The sequence below is a fragment of the Mauremys mutica genome, chromosome 5 (genome assembly GCF_020497125.1).
Source record: "Mauremys mutica isolate MM-2020 ecotype Southern chromosome 5, ASM2049712v1, whole genome shotgun sequence".
In the NCBI taxonomy this organism is placed as follows: domain Eukaryota; kingdom Metazoa; phylum Chordata; order Testudines; family Geoemydidae; genus Mauremys; species Mauremys mutica.
In genome coordinates, this window is record NC_059076.1 from 135,415,508 (window position 1) to 135,429,421 (window position 13,914).

Genomic DNA, 13,914 nt, shown 5'->3' on the forward strand with positions numbered 1-13,914 from the left:
GCTTTCGGCTTTCAGGTGAGTTACACAGGAGGTGGAATTGGTCCCATCTAGCCAACTAATACCCTGTTTTAGAATTATTTTAATGAGAGAGGAACAAACCTATAGCTGTAGGTCACCTAATTCATCCCTGGATTAAATAAAAATAGCTTTTCAGAGCAACACCACTAACTATGTACTATAGTTTATTGTATGACAATAGTTTTCTTGGGCTGTGTAAATATAAGACTCTTAAGTGCTAATCTTTGGGTCCTAAACTCTGTGATAGTGGGTTTGGGAGGAATGATGCCTCCGTTGCCAGAAAAAAGGGGGGCTGAGGGTTGACTTCCCACCCACCACATTGCCTTCTGGTCTTGCTGTTGGGTAGGGGAGATGGGGCCACTGCTCATGATCTCTGGAGTACACAGGATCCCAAGCTGTTGCTTGTGCTTAAGGCCAGCCCTATGTAACACTGTACTGAGACTTTTTACCATTACACTTTTTTTTGCCTCTTATCTTTCTGAAAAATTGATTAACACGAGTGTGTTTGGTTTTTTGTTTTGTTTTGTTTTTCCTTCTCACTCCAATCCTTCAAAGTGCAGATATTGCGAGGGAGAAGTCCGTCTCTTTAAGCATTCTTGGGAACTTGATGGTAACTGCCCTAACTCAGTTACAAAACTGCCTTGCACACAACAGCTTTTCATCCATGAATCTTGGAGGCTTTCAGCATGTGTGAAAGTCACACAACATCCCAGTGTAGTAGGTCATGACTAAAGCAGTATGGCTTGGTGCATGGGACTGGTAGTCTGAACTCCTGAGTCCTATTTTGGTTCTGATGCTGACTGGTTCTGAGATCTTGTCAAGTGTCTTGGTCCTGGTCTACACTGGGGGTGGGGGAATCGATCTAAGTTATGCAGCTTTTCAGCTACATGAATAACGTAGCTGAAGTCAACGTACTTAGATCGACTTACTGTGGTGTCTTCACCACGGTGAGTCGACTGCTGCCATTCCCCTGTCGACTCTGCCTGTGCCTCTTGTACAGGACTTGACAGGAGAGGGCTCAGGGGTTGATTTATCGCCTCTAGACTAGACACGATAAATGAATCCCCACTGGACCGGTTGCTGTCCACCAATCCGGCTGGTAGTGTAGACATACCCTTAGGTTGTGATTTTTTTTTTTTTTTGAAAGGTGCCTACTGAAGTTGAGCATTGAAATTCAGTGGACATTGGAGGCCTCACACCGTTAGGCTCTTTTGAAAATCCTAGCCTTAATATCTGTACCTCACTTTTTCTATCTGTAAAATGGGGATCAGGGGTGGCTCCAGACCCCAGCACGCCAAGCGGGAGGGAGGGCGGCAGGCGGCTCCGGTGGACCTCCCGCAGGTGTGCCTGCGGAGGGTCCACTGGTCCCATGAGGCTTCGGTGGAGCCGCGGGACTGGCGACCGGCAGAGCACCTCCCGCGGCATGCCGCCCTGCTTGGGGCGGCAAAATGTCTAGAGCCGCCCCTGATGGGGATAATACTGCCCTTGTTTGTAAAGCGTATCTTGCATTCATGTATGGTTTTTGGATGAAAATTATCTTCATTTTAAAAACGATCAACCTCTAAAGCACAGTGTGTCTCCATACAAGCAATTTTTTATCCTCCTGAGCGCTCTGGACAGCCCTCTACCCTCTAGACATCACAGTAATAGAAACACTTGAGCCATGTCTGTGCTAGCACTCCCAACATTGCAAGTGCAGATGGAGCTGACCAGGCTTACAACAACAGAAGGCTTATACCCCCTCATTGTAGATGAGGCCCCACTCTTGGTGTCTTTTGTGCCCCCCAGCAGTATACAAATTCACTTATTTAAGAATGAATTTAATTTAATTTATTTAAGAATTTTATTCAGGATTAAACAAAGACTGTGAATGGCTAGCCAACTACAAAAGCAGTTTCTCCTCCCTTGGTGTTCATGCCTCAGTTGCTAGAAGAGGGCCTCATCCTCCCTGACTGAACTAACCTCGTTATCTCCAGACTGATTCTTGCCTGCATATTTATACCTGCCTCTGGAAATTTCCACTACATGCATCCGACAAAGTGGGTATTCACCCACGAAAGCTCATGCTCCAGTACGTTTGTTAGTCTATAAGGTGCCACAAAACTTTGCCGCTTTTATTTAAGAATGCCACCATCCAAATATACAAACGACAAGGATAGTCTAATTAGATCACATCTGCAGAGCAATGGCCTCAATACAGCATGGCTTATCACAGTCAGCTGACTGCTCCATGGCAAGATTGCATTATATTCATATCCTCAGGATATTGCATTTTTGTAAGATTATCTGGCAATCGGATTACATTGCAGGCACACTGAGTCAATCTGATCCTAGCAAGGCAGCCTAGTGAAAATACTTGTACAGTTGGCTAGTGCTTACTAAGTTGAATGTAGAACATACATTCGTATCCCTTTCAATACTGCTGTATAAACATATTCAGTTGCAAACACACTTTTTCTATACGCACAGGCCATATGAATTTAAACTCCAAGTGCAGGTCTGGATGTATGAACTTTTTGGTGTATATAGTAGTATTAGCTTATGTTAAATATACATTTACATTGATATCTTGGGACAGATCTGCACAGTCCTTTATTTAGCACCTGTCAAAAGGAACTAGGGAGGGCATTGAGTCTAAGGACTAGAACAGAGGATTAGAAGTCAGAGTACTGAATTCTAGTGTGAGTTCTGCCACTGATCGATTGTTCATGTTACCTCAACAACTATCTGAACTTGGGGCCCAATCCAGTGCCCACTGAAGTCAATGGAAATCTTTCCATTGGCTCAGTGGGTTTTGAATCAGACCCTTAAACTTGGTTCCTGTCACAGGTCCTCCTTGTGCCTCAGTTTCTCTAGGGATCTGAATACCTTTCTCATAAGCTTGTTGGCATGATTGTAAAAGAGGTTTGAGGCAATACTGCTGAGCTTTTGGGCTGCTGGTCCTTCTATACTGAGAGAGAGGGAGCTACTAAATAGAGGAATAATGGTTGAAAAATGGACTGTGGGGTTTGTTTGTGTGTGAAATGTCATCAAAATCTTTTATTCAAAAAATTCTGCACATTTCAACCAGCTTCTGTTAGAGATCTGAACTGCAGATTAAACCTAATCTAGTGTTCAGAGGGATTTGGATCTAGGGTGTTTTTTTTTGATTGACTTCTGCTTGTTTAGCAATACCTGTGAGTAGGGCCCTACCAAATTCATGGTCTATTCTGGTCAATTTCATGGCCAGAGGGTTTTTTATTGGTCAGTTTTGCTATTTCAGATGTTTACATTTGAAATTTCAGTGTTGTAACCTGGGGGGGGCCCGACACAAAATGAGATTGTGGGATGTGGGGGTTGTGAAGTTGTTGTATGGGGAGTCCCAAGATTGCGACCCTCACTTCTGTGCTGCCTATGCAGCAACCTCCAGGCTTTCTGCAGTTAGAGAAGGTTCCTGGAGGTGGGTAGGATCTCCCCCATGCCGCTAGTCCAGGTCAGTTACAGATTAAGGCAGAGGCCCCTGGCCAATTTGGGGGCCCCCCTTCGAAAAATGGGTGCCTCAGTCCCAGAAGAAGGCCTGGGGGACGGAAGCCCCGAGCCTGGGTTGCCTTGGCCTGGGGGGTGGGGATGTGGAAGCCCTGAGCCCGGGCTGCCTTGCCTGTGGTGTGTGTGTGGGGCGGGGTGGGGGGGGGAGAGAAGGGTGGAAGCCCAGAGCTTGGGACGGAGCTGCTGGGGGAGGAAGCCTGGAGCCTTGGTAGGAACCATGGAGAAGGGGAGGGGGGAGGACAGAAGTCCTGATCTCAGGCTGACCCGGCTGGAGCGGTGGGGAGCAGAAGCCCAGAGCCTGGCTGCCTGCAAGCTCTGGCTGGAGCGGGGGATAGGCCTCAAGCCTGGGCTGCCCTGGCTGTAGCTGGTGGAAGCAGAAGCCCCCGGTCCTAGGAGCCACTGGGGAAGAAGCTCCTGAGCTCTGTGCCAAGAGTCGTGAGGTTGGGGGGCAGAAGCCCAGAGCCCAGGCTGCCCTGGCTGCAGCCACCAGGAGCAGAAGTTCCCAGCCCGGCAGGAGCTTTTGGGGGAGCAAAAGCTGCGGGGGAAGGGAGATGAAAGCCCGGAGCCCAGCTTCCAGGCTGCTGCAGCACAGAAGTGAGGGTGTACCACCCTCATTTCTGGACTGCCTCTGGAGGTGGGTCTGATCTCCCCACCAAGAGCAGCCATGCAGGGGGAGGACAACTCCCGTCCCTCCTCAGCTGTCCAGACTAGCAGTTAGGAGCCCCAGGCTCCCAGCAGCAGGGGAGATCAGATTTAATGGGGAAGGGCTGATTTCACAGTCCGTGACACATTTTTCATTGCCATGAAATTGGTAGAGCCCTACCAATGAGATGTGGTCACCAAAACTTTTGGTGACAGATGTATTTTGCTTTTTGGCTTCTATGGTCCTCTGGGTTTTGAGACAGACTTGAAAATAAAAACCAGTGTATGGAACAGTTTCCTCAAATGTGATTGAGGATGGGGTAAAAATGCTTTGGTGATGGATCCTAGAGTAAACACTGTTCCTATCTGTTTCAAGCAGTCTTGCATCAATCAGAAGAACCCAGTGGGGCAAGGAGTAGAACATGTGATCTCGCCTACATAGGCCTTTAATGGAAATTTAGCTGTGTATAAACAGAGATTAACTCTGAAGTGGTCCTATATGGTTCTAAACCAAGGAACACAATTCACTCTATCAATGCTTTATGGTATCTAGAGCCCTGTATGGCCAAATAGTAGCTGAATCTGTGGTTAAGCAATGGTTGAAGTTTGCTAAAAGGAAAGTAAGGAAACTCTTGTGGCGAAAGCCCAGGCTAGAAGTGGGGATGCCTTTATACTATTCTGACTCGTTCAGACTTACTGTATGACTTTGTGGAAATTCAGGTAGTGTCAAGAGACAAGATCAGGGCTCCATTGTGTTAAGTGCTGAACACACATAAGGACTTCAAATGGTACCCCTCTCTCTCTCTCTCTCTCTCTGAACCTAGTTTAAGAACTATCTCTGAAATGCTGACACACTCCATGTGATGAATCAATTGAAGTCCCCTACACCGCTCTTCTGGGACTTCTTGCTCTTGCAAGGAAGGGGAAACAAAAACTGAAACCACCAAAATTTAAGTGCCTCCAATGTGCAGACTTTTGCTAAGTCAATTATTATAATTTGAGTAATATTTACAATTAGAGCTGTCAAGCGCTTAAAAAAATTAATCGTGATTCATTGCACGATTAATCGCAGTGTTAAACAATAATAGAATACCATGTATTTAAATATTTTTGGATGTTGTCTACATTATCAAATGTATTGATTTCAGTTATAACACAGAATACAAAGTGTACAGTGCTCACTTTATATTTTTTATTACAAATCTTTGCACTGTAAAAAAACAAAAGAAATAGTATTTTTCAATTCACCTAATACAAGTACTTTAGTGCAGTCTTTATCATGGAAGTTGAACTTACAAATGTAGAATTATGTACCAAAAAAACCCTGCATTTAAAAATAAAACAATGAAAATTTTAGAGCCTGCATGTCCACTCAGTCCTATTTCTTGTTCAGCCAATCACTCAGACAAACAAGTTTACATTTACAGGAGATAATGCTGCCTACTTCTTGTTCACAGTGTCACTTGAAAGTGAGAACAGGCGTTCTCATGGCACTGTTGTAGCTGGCCGTTGCAAGATATTTACATGCCAGATGCACTAACATTTCCTACGTCCCTTCACGCTTCAACCACCATTCCATGGGACATGAGTCCATACTGATAATGGGTTCTGCTCGATAACAATCCAAAGCAGTGCGGACTGACGTATGTTCATTTTCATCACCTGAGTCAGATGCCTCCAGCAGAAAATTGATTTTCTTTTTTGGTGGTTCGGGTTCTATAGTTTCCACATCAGAGTGTTGCAATTTTAAGACTTCTGAAAGCATGCTACACATCTCATCCCTCTCAGATTTTGGAAGGCACTTCGGATTCTTAAACGTTGGGTAGAGTAGTGTAGCTATCTTAAGAAATCTCACATTGGTACCTTCTTTGCGTTTTGTGAAATCTGCAGTGAAAGTGTTCTTAAAATGAACAATGTGTGCTGAGTCATCATCCGAGACTACTATAACATGAAATATATGGCAGAATGTGGGTAAAATAGAGCCGGAGATGCGCAGTTCTCCCCCCCCCCCCCCAAGGAATTCAGTCACAAATTTAATTAACACATTTTTTTTAACCAGCATCATCAGCATGGAAGCATATCCGTAGGAATGTTTAGCATATGCCCCTTCATGCTTTGGCCACCATTCCAGTCTGTCACATAAATACCTTGCAGTGCCGGCTATAAAAGTCTCATGTGAACACCTGTTCTCACTTTCATTGTAAATAAGAAGAGGGCAGCATTATCTCCTGTAAATGTAAACAGACTTGTTTGTCTTAGCGATTGGCTGAACAAGAAGTAGGACTAACTGGACTTGTGGGGTCTAAAATTTTGCATTGTTTTGTTTTTGAGTGCAGTTATGTAATACAAAAAAAAATCTACATTTATAAGTTGTACTTTCACGCTAAAGAGATTGCACTACAGTACTTGTGTGAGGTGAACTGAAAAACGCTATTTCTTTTGTTTATAATGTTTACAGTGCAAATATTTGTAATAAAAAATAATATAAAGTGAGCAGTGTACATGTGGTATTCTGTGTTGTAACTGAAATCAATATATTTGAAAATGTAGAAAAACATCCGAAATATTTAATACATTTCAATTGGTATTCTGTTTAACAATGCAATTAAAACTGCAATTAATTTTTTTAGTTAATCGCATGAGTTAACTGCGATTAATCGACAGCCCTATTTACAATACATTTTAATAGCAAACTAAGGGCATTTCAGGAAATGAGCACTGAAAATTTAGAAAATAAAAAGTGATCCCATTCTAAGCCAGATGGCAGTGAAATGCAACTGGGCCTTGGTGCCTGAGTTTCTGCTTTCCGCCTGTAATACTGATTTCACTATTAATGTGGGTTTGGGGCATTCATGTGGAAATACAATGTTTCTTGTTATATAGGGAGTAGTTTGGGTGAGCGCAGGTCCATCCCATTTTTACTTGAAGAAATATGGTCACCCTAATGTGCTGGGTCTTGAGCCCAGCGCTCTTTGAGATGGGTGTCAGAGTCAAGTTGTTCCCTTCACTGTCTCTCTCTGATTTCCCTCTCTCCTTTCTTCCAACTCTTCTCTCCCCCCCACCCCCAGTCATTCTGCTCAAACAGCAGCAGACTCCACTAACCTCAGATTAAATTTAGCATTGTGCTGTAAATCGAAGAGACCAGCCAAGAAACACCTCTCCTCCCAATCACATATGGGTGTCCTGCACACCCAAAGCCAGTTCTCATCTGACATAGACACACCCCTCTGTCCCATGAATGTCATTGTAGGCTGCTCAAGACATTCTGCTTTTTCCCAGGCCATACATAAGATGGGACTCAGGCCCGAACTTGGTAGGTCACATAGTAATGAAGACTCAGCAGGGACACATGTTTCAGGACAATGATGAGATGGAGTAGGAGGGTTGAGGGGGGTCTCTGGTACATTTTCTTGAAGGATGTTCCCAAAACTGATGCTCCCTGAAAAATTGCATATGTCAGAGTGTTCTGCTTGGTGATTTAGCCTCAGTTTTGGTTTTCATCGACAGCAAGAAGGGGTGACTCTTCTGAGAGTGATTTGAACTCGAAAAGTAATCACACCCACCTGATCCCTAGTGTGGACCATATCTCCTACAGACTGCTTTCTGACTGATTGCTCATTTTTAAGGCCATATTATCCCCTGTGCATGCTTACTACCATATAAGGGACTGGAAGCATATTTTAGTGGAAGTTGAAGATGTGTCCATAATATTATTTTTTCTCTCTGAGGATCTCTTTATAGTTTCACAATAACATCAGGTACATTTATGTTCTAGATAGAGAGCAAGTGAAGTGGAAATGATTTGCTGAAGGCAGTTGCAAGTGTTTTGCTCTTTCATATCTTTCCTAAAAATGTTTGTAATTGCATAGTTGTTAAATTAAGTCTTCATTTAAAAAAAAATTTTTTTTGTTTGCTTGCAGGGGACACACTTAGAAGAACCTGTATGGGATCCTAAGGACTTACGGATGGATGATGTACCTACGATGATTAAGGTAAGGGAAAGAGTCACTTATATTGGCATCACCCAATTTCCCCTCTTGTTGAAGCAGGCCTTGGGATTTAGAAGGCAAACTACAGTCGTTGCTTTATTTAAAATTTACTATAATCAGACGTGGTATTGGGACATTGCTGAAGTACTAACTTGTTCTTAGAAATGTCTCTTTAAATGGAAAAAAAATTATCTTGCATTTTAAGAATAACCTGGAACATAACATACAATGGAAAAAATACTACTTTCTCAAGAATAATAAGAAGCTCTTTAAATTGTAAAAACTTTGATTTGAAGAGCTCGATACAGTAATTTTTGTTCTCTTGAAACTAAGTGGTTGAGTTTGCAGTTCAGGTTCTCACCTGTCATTTCGAGCCACTAAGTAGAATATATTTTATTAGTCTATTTCCGTCATGTTGAAGTGCTGTGGTCAGCTAGTCTGACCCCAGATGCCATGGTAGGTACAGAAGTGTTGCCATTGCTGATTAATTAGATACAGAAGAATTCTTGTTTTGCTGAAAACATGAATATACTGGGCAAGGATTTGAAAAGCAAATATAAATGTACTCAGGCCTGATATTTATTTATAGATATTTTTGTGACACTCATCACTGTAGGAATTTGTGTTGTCTATATTTGCACTTTTCAGAATGCTTCCTGTGTTTCCATTCTGCCACTGGTAGCTAAAATGGAATGTGGACAGTGCAGTTTCACCACCACGATCTGTGCAGGATTAGGCATCATAACAGTAAAACACCAGTGCCCTACTCGTTATTTGTATTATGGTAGCACTGAGAGCATCGATTTGTCCCAGGCTGTGTACGCACACATAAGCCGGTCCCTGCCCTGAAGAGTTTCTTGTTGAATTAGACAAGACAAGGGGCAGGAAGGAAAACAGACAGAGGGGAACAGTTGTTTTTTTTTTTGTTTTTTTTTTTTTAATGTTACATAGGTTTGCTGGTAGAGCTGGGAGTAGAACCCAGGTTTCCTGATTTTCATGGTAGTGCTCTATCCACAGTGCCTGTTCTATCCACGCTTCCTGTTCTACATTAGTTCTCTTGCTATTGCCACCTTCTGATGGAGCTGTACTGGAGCTATTGTAGAGACAGCGAGAATTACCTTGTGTGTGTTGGCCATCACTCCAGCAGTGTTCTGGTTATATTAAGTTCTCTGCAAATAATCCACTAAAAAACCCCAGCAAACATGAAATACTATAGTGAGATTAGAAATATGAATTGCCAGTTAAACTACTATATTTGGTATAGTTTTTTAGAACTTTTGTCCTGATATTATTAGGATTCACTGATCCTGTTTGGCACTGTACAAGACAGAGGGCTAGAAACTGACACCCCTATTCATCTTGAGTAGTACTCTACTCCATGAGGAGTCCAACAGGAAATTAATGGGGGTCTACCTGTGAGAAGGATATTCTGGAAAGTGAGGAAGGGTGTTGGAATCTGGCTCTAAATGAGAACCCCCTGGGTGCAATCTTTAGCGAGATTATTAGGCTGAAATGTTATCACTGCAATGAGGGACGCTTGGAGTTACTGTTTCAGATTGTCTGCAGACTAGAGCACAGAAGCACTGCACCACTTTCCTCTTGGTTCATATTTTGAAGGCTTTCTTAGCAACTGTATGAGCTAGAGACTTGGATTCTGAGACTTAAATGACTGGGAAGTGCCTTGGAGAGCAGAGGTAGGCAGGATGTTCCATGCATGTGTGGTGGTATGGAAGAAGGTACGAGGTGTGTATGTGTGGGCAGGAATATTAAATCCAGACTTGTTAGCCATCCTTCCTTTCATTCACTGTGTGTATTATTACCTTCTTTGGCATCCTTTCTTCTGATCCCCTTTGCGATGTGCAGCTCACTTAGCTATGACTAGAAGGAGATGATTGAGATGGGCAGCACAATGTGTCATGATGTTATGTTGCAGACATTAGACTGTGATCATAGAAACAGGTAATTGGTTTCAGAGGGGTAGCCGTGTTAGTCTGTATCAGCAGAAACAATGAGGAGTCCTTGTGGCACCTTGGAGACTAACAATTTATTTGGGCATAAGCTTTCGTGGGCTAAAACCCACTTCATCGGATGCATGGAGTGGAAAACAGGTTATTGTCCTTCTGCCAATAAAGAATTCTCTTACAGTATCTCCTTTGATTCTCTAGTTTTCCTTGGCTGAATGTTCCACAACCTAAGAGATCTCACCATTAGGTAACTTCTTCCTGTTATTCAGTCTAAATGTTTCCTTGCTCAATTTCATCTCACAACTTCTAGTTATTCCTCCCTCACTGACCACCCTACATGAAGGCTCCCCTCCCTCTCCCACACCCACTTGGAGTTCAAACTCTCCAAATCCAAAACGTGTAGATGGTTATTAATTCTTCTTGTCCCTTATGCATTGTTTATCACTCCAGACGCATTATTTAAGTCCAGCCTCATTCATTTTTTTTTGGCGTTCTCTAAAGGCCCAATACAACCTGTACTGTTGTCCACAAAAAGACTGCCATTGCCTTCAGAGTGGTGAGCAACCTCTAAATTCACACCAATTTAACAACATTCCTGTCCAGAGGTACATGGAAGTGAGATTGTGCATAAAATTTTGCATATATGCCTTAAGGCCTAGTGCCGCATTGTGGGCTGGATTTTGCCCTCTTACATGCATGCAGCCCAGTTGACTGCAAGAATGTATCATAAATTAACATTTGATCCAGTGTGTTCATTCTTCACCAATGCAAGAAAGTTGCATGCTGTAAAACTGGTGGTGTCTTTTGGTAACACCAGTGGAAACAGTGGGTTTCATAGGTAGTGTTAGCTCACTAGTTGGTATTTGGAGAAAGAGATGGAAATTCACGTTCTGACGAGCAAACGATTTACAATAGGTTTGTGGATCTTAAATGTATTTGCACTTCTTGTTTGGCTTGGGATAAGAACTGTGTGGAATGTACTTGAGAAGGAATTTGCATGGATGATTCCTTTCACAAAATGAACATTTGTATAGGCATTCATGCCATTTTCGATAGTATCTGAGCATCCATAAAATGAGTCTGTATATGGTTCAAGCAGTGTCTAGAAGATGCCATGTTAAAGCCCATTTGGTTATCCTGCCTCTTGGGAGAGGTAGTCTTTTTTTTGATGACAGCAGAGTGTCCTGTAGCACCTTATAGACAGACATATTGGAGCATGAGCTTTCGTGGGTGAATACCCACTTCGTTGGATGCATGAATACGTCTGTTAGTCTACAAGGTGCCACAGGACTCTTCGCTGCTTTTACAGATCCAGACTAACATGGCTACCCCTCTGATACTTGTTTTTTTGATGACATTAGATTAAATGCTCGTCAGTAGCTACAATCAAGGGTGTTTTCTCTGGTATAGACAGTACCATAGGTACATATGGAGATATTCAGATATGCCTCTCTGTAAGGGTGCGGACTCACCCCTGCGGCGCCTCCTACTGGTCTCTCAGGGAATTAGCTTGATTTCCAGCCTGGAGCACCCTCTGCAGGCCAGTGATCCACTACTGTTTGGCCCCCATGTCCCTCTCTGGACTCCGGTGCCCTGCTAGCTGGGGTGCTGCCCCCTGGCAGTAACCCCTTTCTTTCAGGGTCTCCCCTCCCTGGGGAAACCCCCACCCACTATCCCCACCTCGCCTCAGTATCAGGCTACTGCCAGTCATTGTCTAGCCTCCACACCCTGGGGCAGACTGCAGTATCAGCCTACTCATCACTGGCAAGGTTGGGTTTGGACCTGGTGCCTGTGCCTACCCCTGGGCTGCCCTCTGCAACCCCCAGTACCTGTTGGCCTTATGCTAGGCCACAGCCTGGGGCTTTCCAGGCTGGAGCTCCCCAGCTCCTCTGCCTTTCCCCAGCCCTGCTCCGCTCAGGTCCCTGCAGCCAGGCCCTTCTCCCTCTACAGGCAGAGGGAGACTGTTTGGGCTCCTGGCTCACAGGCCAGCTGTGGCCTGATTGGGATGTGGCCTAGCTGCGGCTGCTTCCCCAATCAGCCCAGCTTTTAGGGCTGCTTTTTAAACCCCTCAGGACAGGAGCGGGTAACCACCCCGCTACACTTTCATTCCTTTAACCTTTTCCAAAGTTGTGTTTGGTTTGCAATAGTGCTCAATTACATAGCTGGAAAGAATGATTCCCTCCACTGCAGGAATTACTGGATGCAATTATATGGCCTGAATAACATAGGAGGTTGCACTAGATGACCATAATGTGGTCCCTTTTGGCCTTAATGTTTATGAATCTGATACTTAGCTCTTGTCAGTTGCTTGATGGAAAATACCCCAGTATTCCTTTAGAGGCATTTTGTTTTTGTAAAATTATTAGTTTAACACGTTAGTTACCAAATAGCAAGTAGCTGAATTTTTCAGGCAAGCCATAGGCTGAAAACTGTTGATCCAAGTTGTTCAGTGAATAATTATGAATAATGAAACATCCTCATAAATAGGAAAAGGTCACCTAGACCCAAAGGTTTCTTTCACACTCACAAAATAATAAAGCCTGTTTATCAAATTCTTGGTTCAGCTCAGCTCTAACATACACGCTGGTTATGGTGAAATTTAAACCGAAGCCAGGGGATTGAATAAACTAGTTACAATACTTTTCGCCTCCGTGACTAGACACAAGGAAGAAAAGAATGAGTGGACATCTGGCTTAAACAAATGCTACAGGTTCATATCAACTAATCACATGTCCATCATCTGAAAGGTTGACTTTGACAAGGAAACTTCCCCCTATTTTTTTAACTTGCCGTAAGAATCAAATGCAGTATTGTACAATCTTGAAAAATATAGGAGCAAGAATAGAGCTGAGTAAAGCTACTTCAGTGGCTTATCCATTCTCATTAATGACACTAGAGTTGGGGGGAGAGCTAGAATAAGCTGAAATAAACAGGAGTGATGTCAACACAGAGGTGTTTATTTTGAGAACTGTTAACTAACAGAACTCTATATTCTAGGCTTCAGCATTAAATATAACCAGTAGCCTAACGTCTGTGCCCTGAAACAAATGTTTTGGTGTCGTGTCTACATTAGAATTTATAGTTGTGTTAATGGTTCTGAATAAAAATGTAAGTGTAGATATACTGAGCAAGTGGGAGGCAGTGGGTGGCAAGGTGGTGGTTTGAGATTAATGTTTTTTCATGTCTAGTATGATCTGGTAAGCTGTCAAAGGAAGTGGTGAAAACCTCAACTCTGTTTGATGCATTTAAAACCAGACTGGACAAAAGTCTGGAAAACAAACTGAAGGGAATTATTCTTTTGCTGGCTTCTGTGCAGAAGGAAATCGATCTTCCCCCACTCATTTATGATTCCTAGAGAGACAAGGTGGATGAGGTACTATCCTTTATTATACCAATTTCTTTTGGTGAAAGAGAGACCTTTTCGAGCTACACAGATCTCTCACAAACAAATTGGTCCAATAAAAGATATTACCTTACCCACCTTGTCTCTCTCATATGTGGGACCAAATGGCTACAACAACACTGCAAACAATGTCCTATCATTTTAATTTTTGTTGATTATCTTTACGCTTCGTTCACTCTCAGCAGAACAGTGAAAAGTAGCCTTGGTGTAAGTGAGACTCAGGCTCTGAGTGTATGTCTGCATTACAGTAAAAACCTGTGTCGTTGTGTCTGAGCCTGGGTCAATGGACTTGGTCTATGGAGATAAAAATCACAGTATAGACATTCGGGCTGGACCCCTCGCAGGGTCTCAGGGCCTGGGCTGGAGCTCAAAC

General features: G+C 43.2%; 1 protein-coding gene across 5 annotated transcripts in view; it reads left to right on the plus strand.

Moving 5' to 3' along the window:
- The window catches only part of PTPRA (protein tyrosine phosphatase receptor type A), a 240,968-nt gene that overhangs the window by 114,878 nt on the left and 112,176 nt on the right, over window positions 1-13,914 (plus strand). For 4 of the 5 annotated variants that reach the window (XM_045017593.1, XM_045017591.1, XM_045017592.1 and 1 more), the window contains one exon: window positions 8,106-8,177. In XM_045017593.1, the coding sequence (XP_044873528.1) occupies window positions 8,151-8,177 (27 nt within the window). In that variant the 5' untranslated portion in view covers window positions 8,106-8,150. Of the gene's footprint in view, window positions 1-8,105; window positions 8,178-10,363; window positions 10,386-13,914 lie in introns of those variants that run through there. The other variant, XM_045017595.1, reaches the window with a different exon arrangement.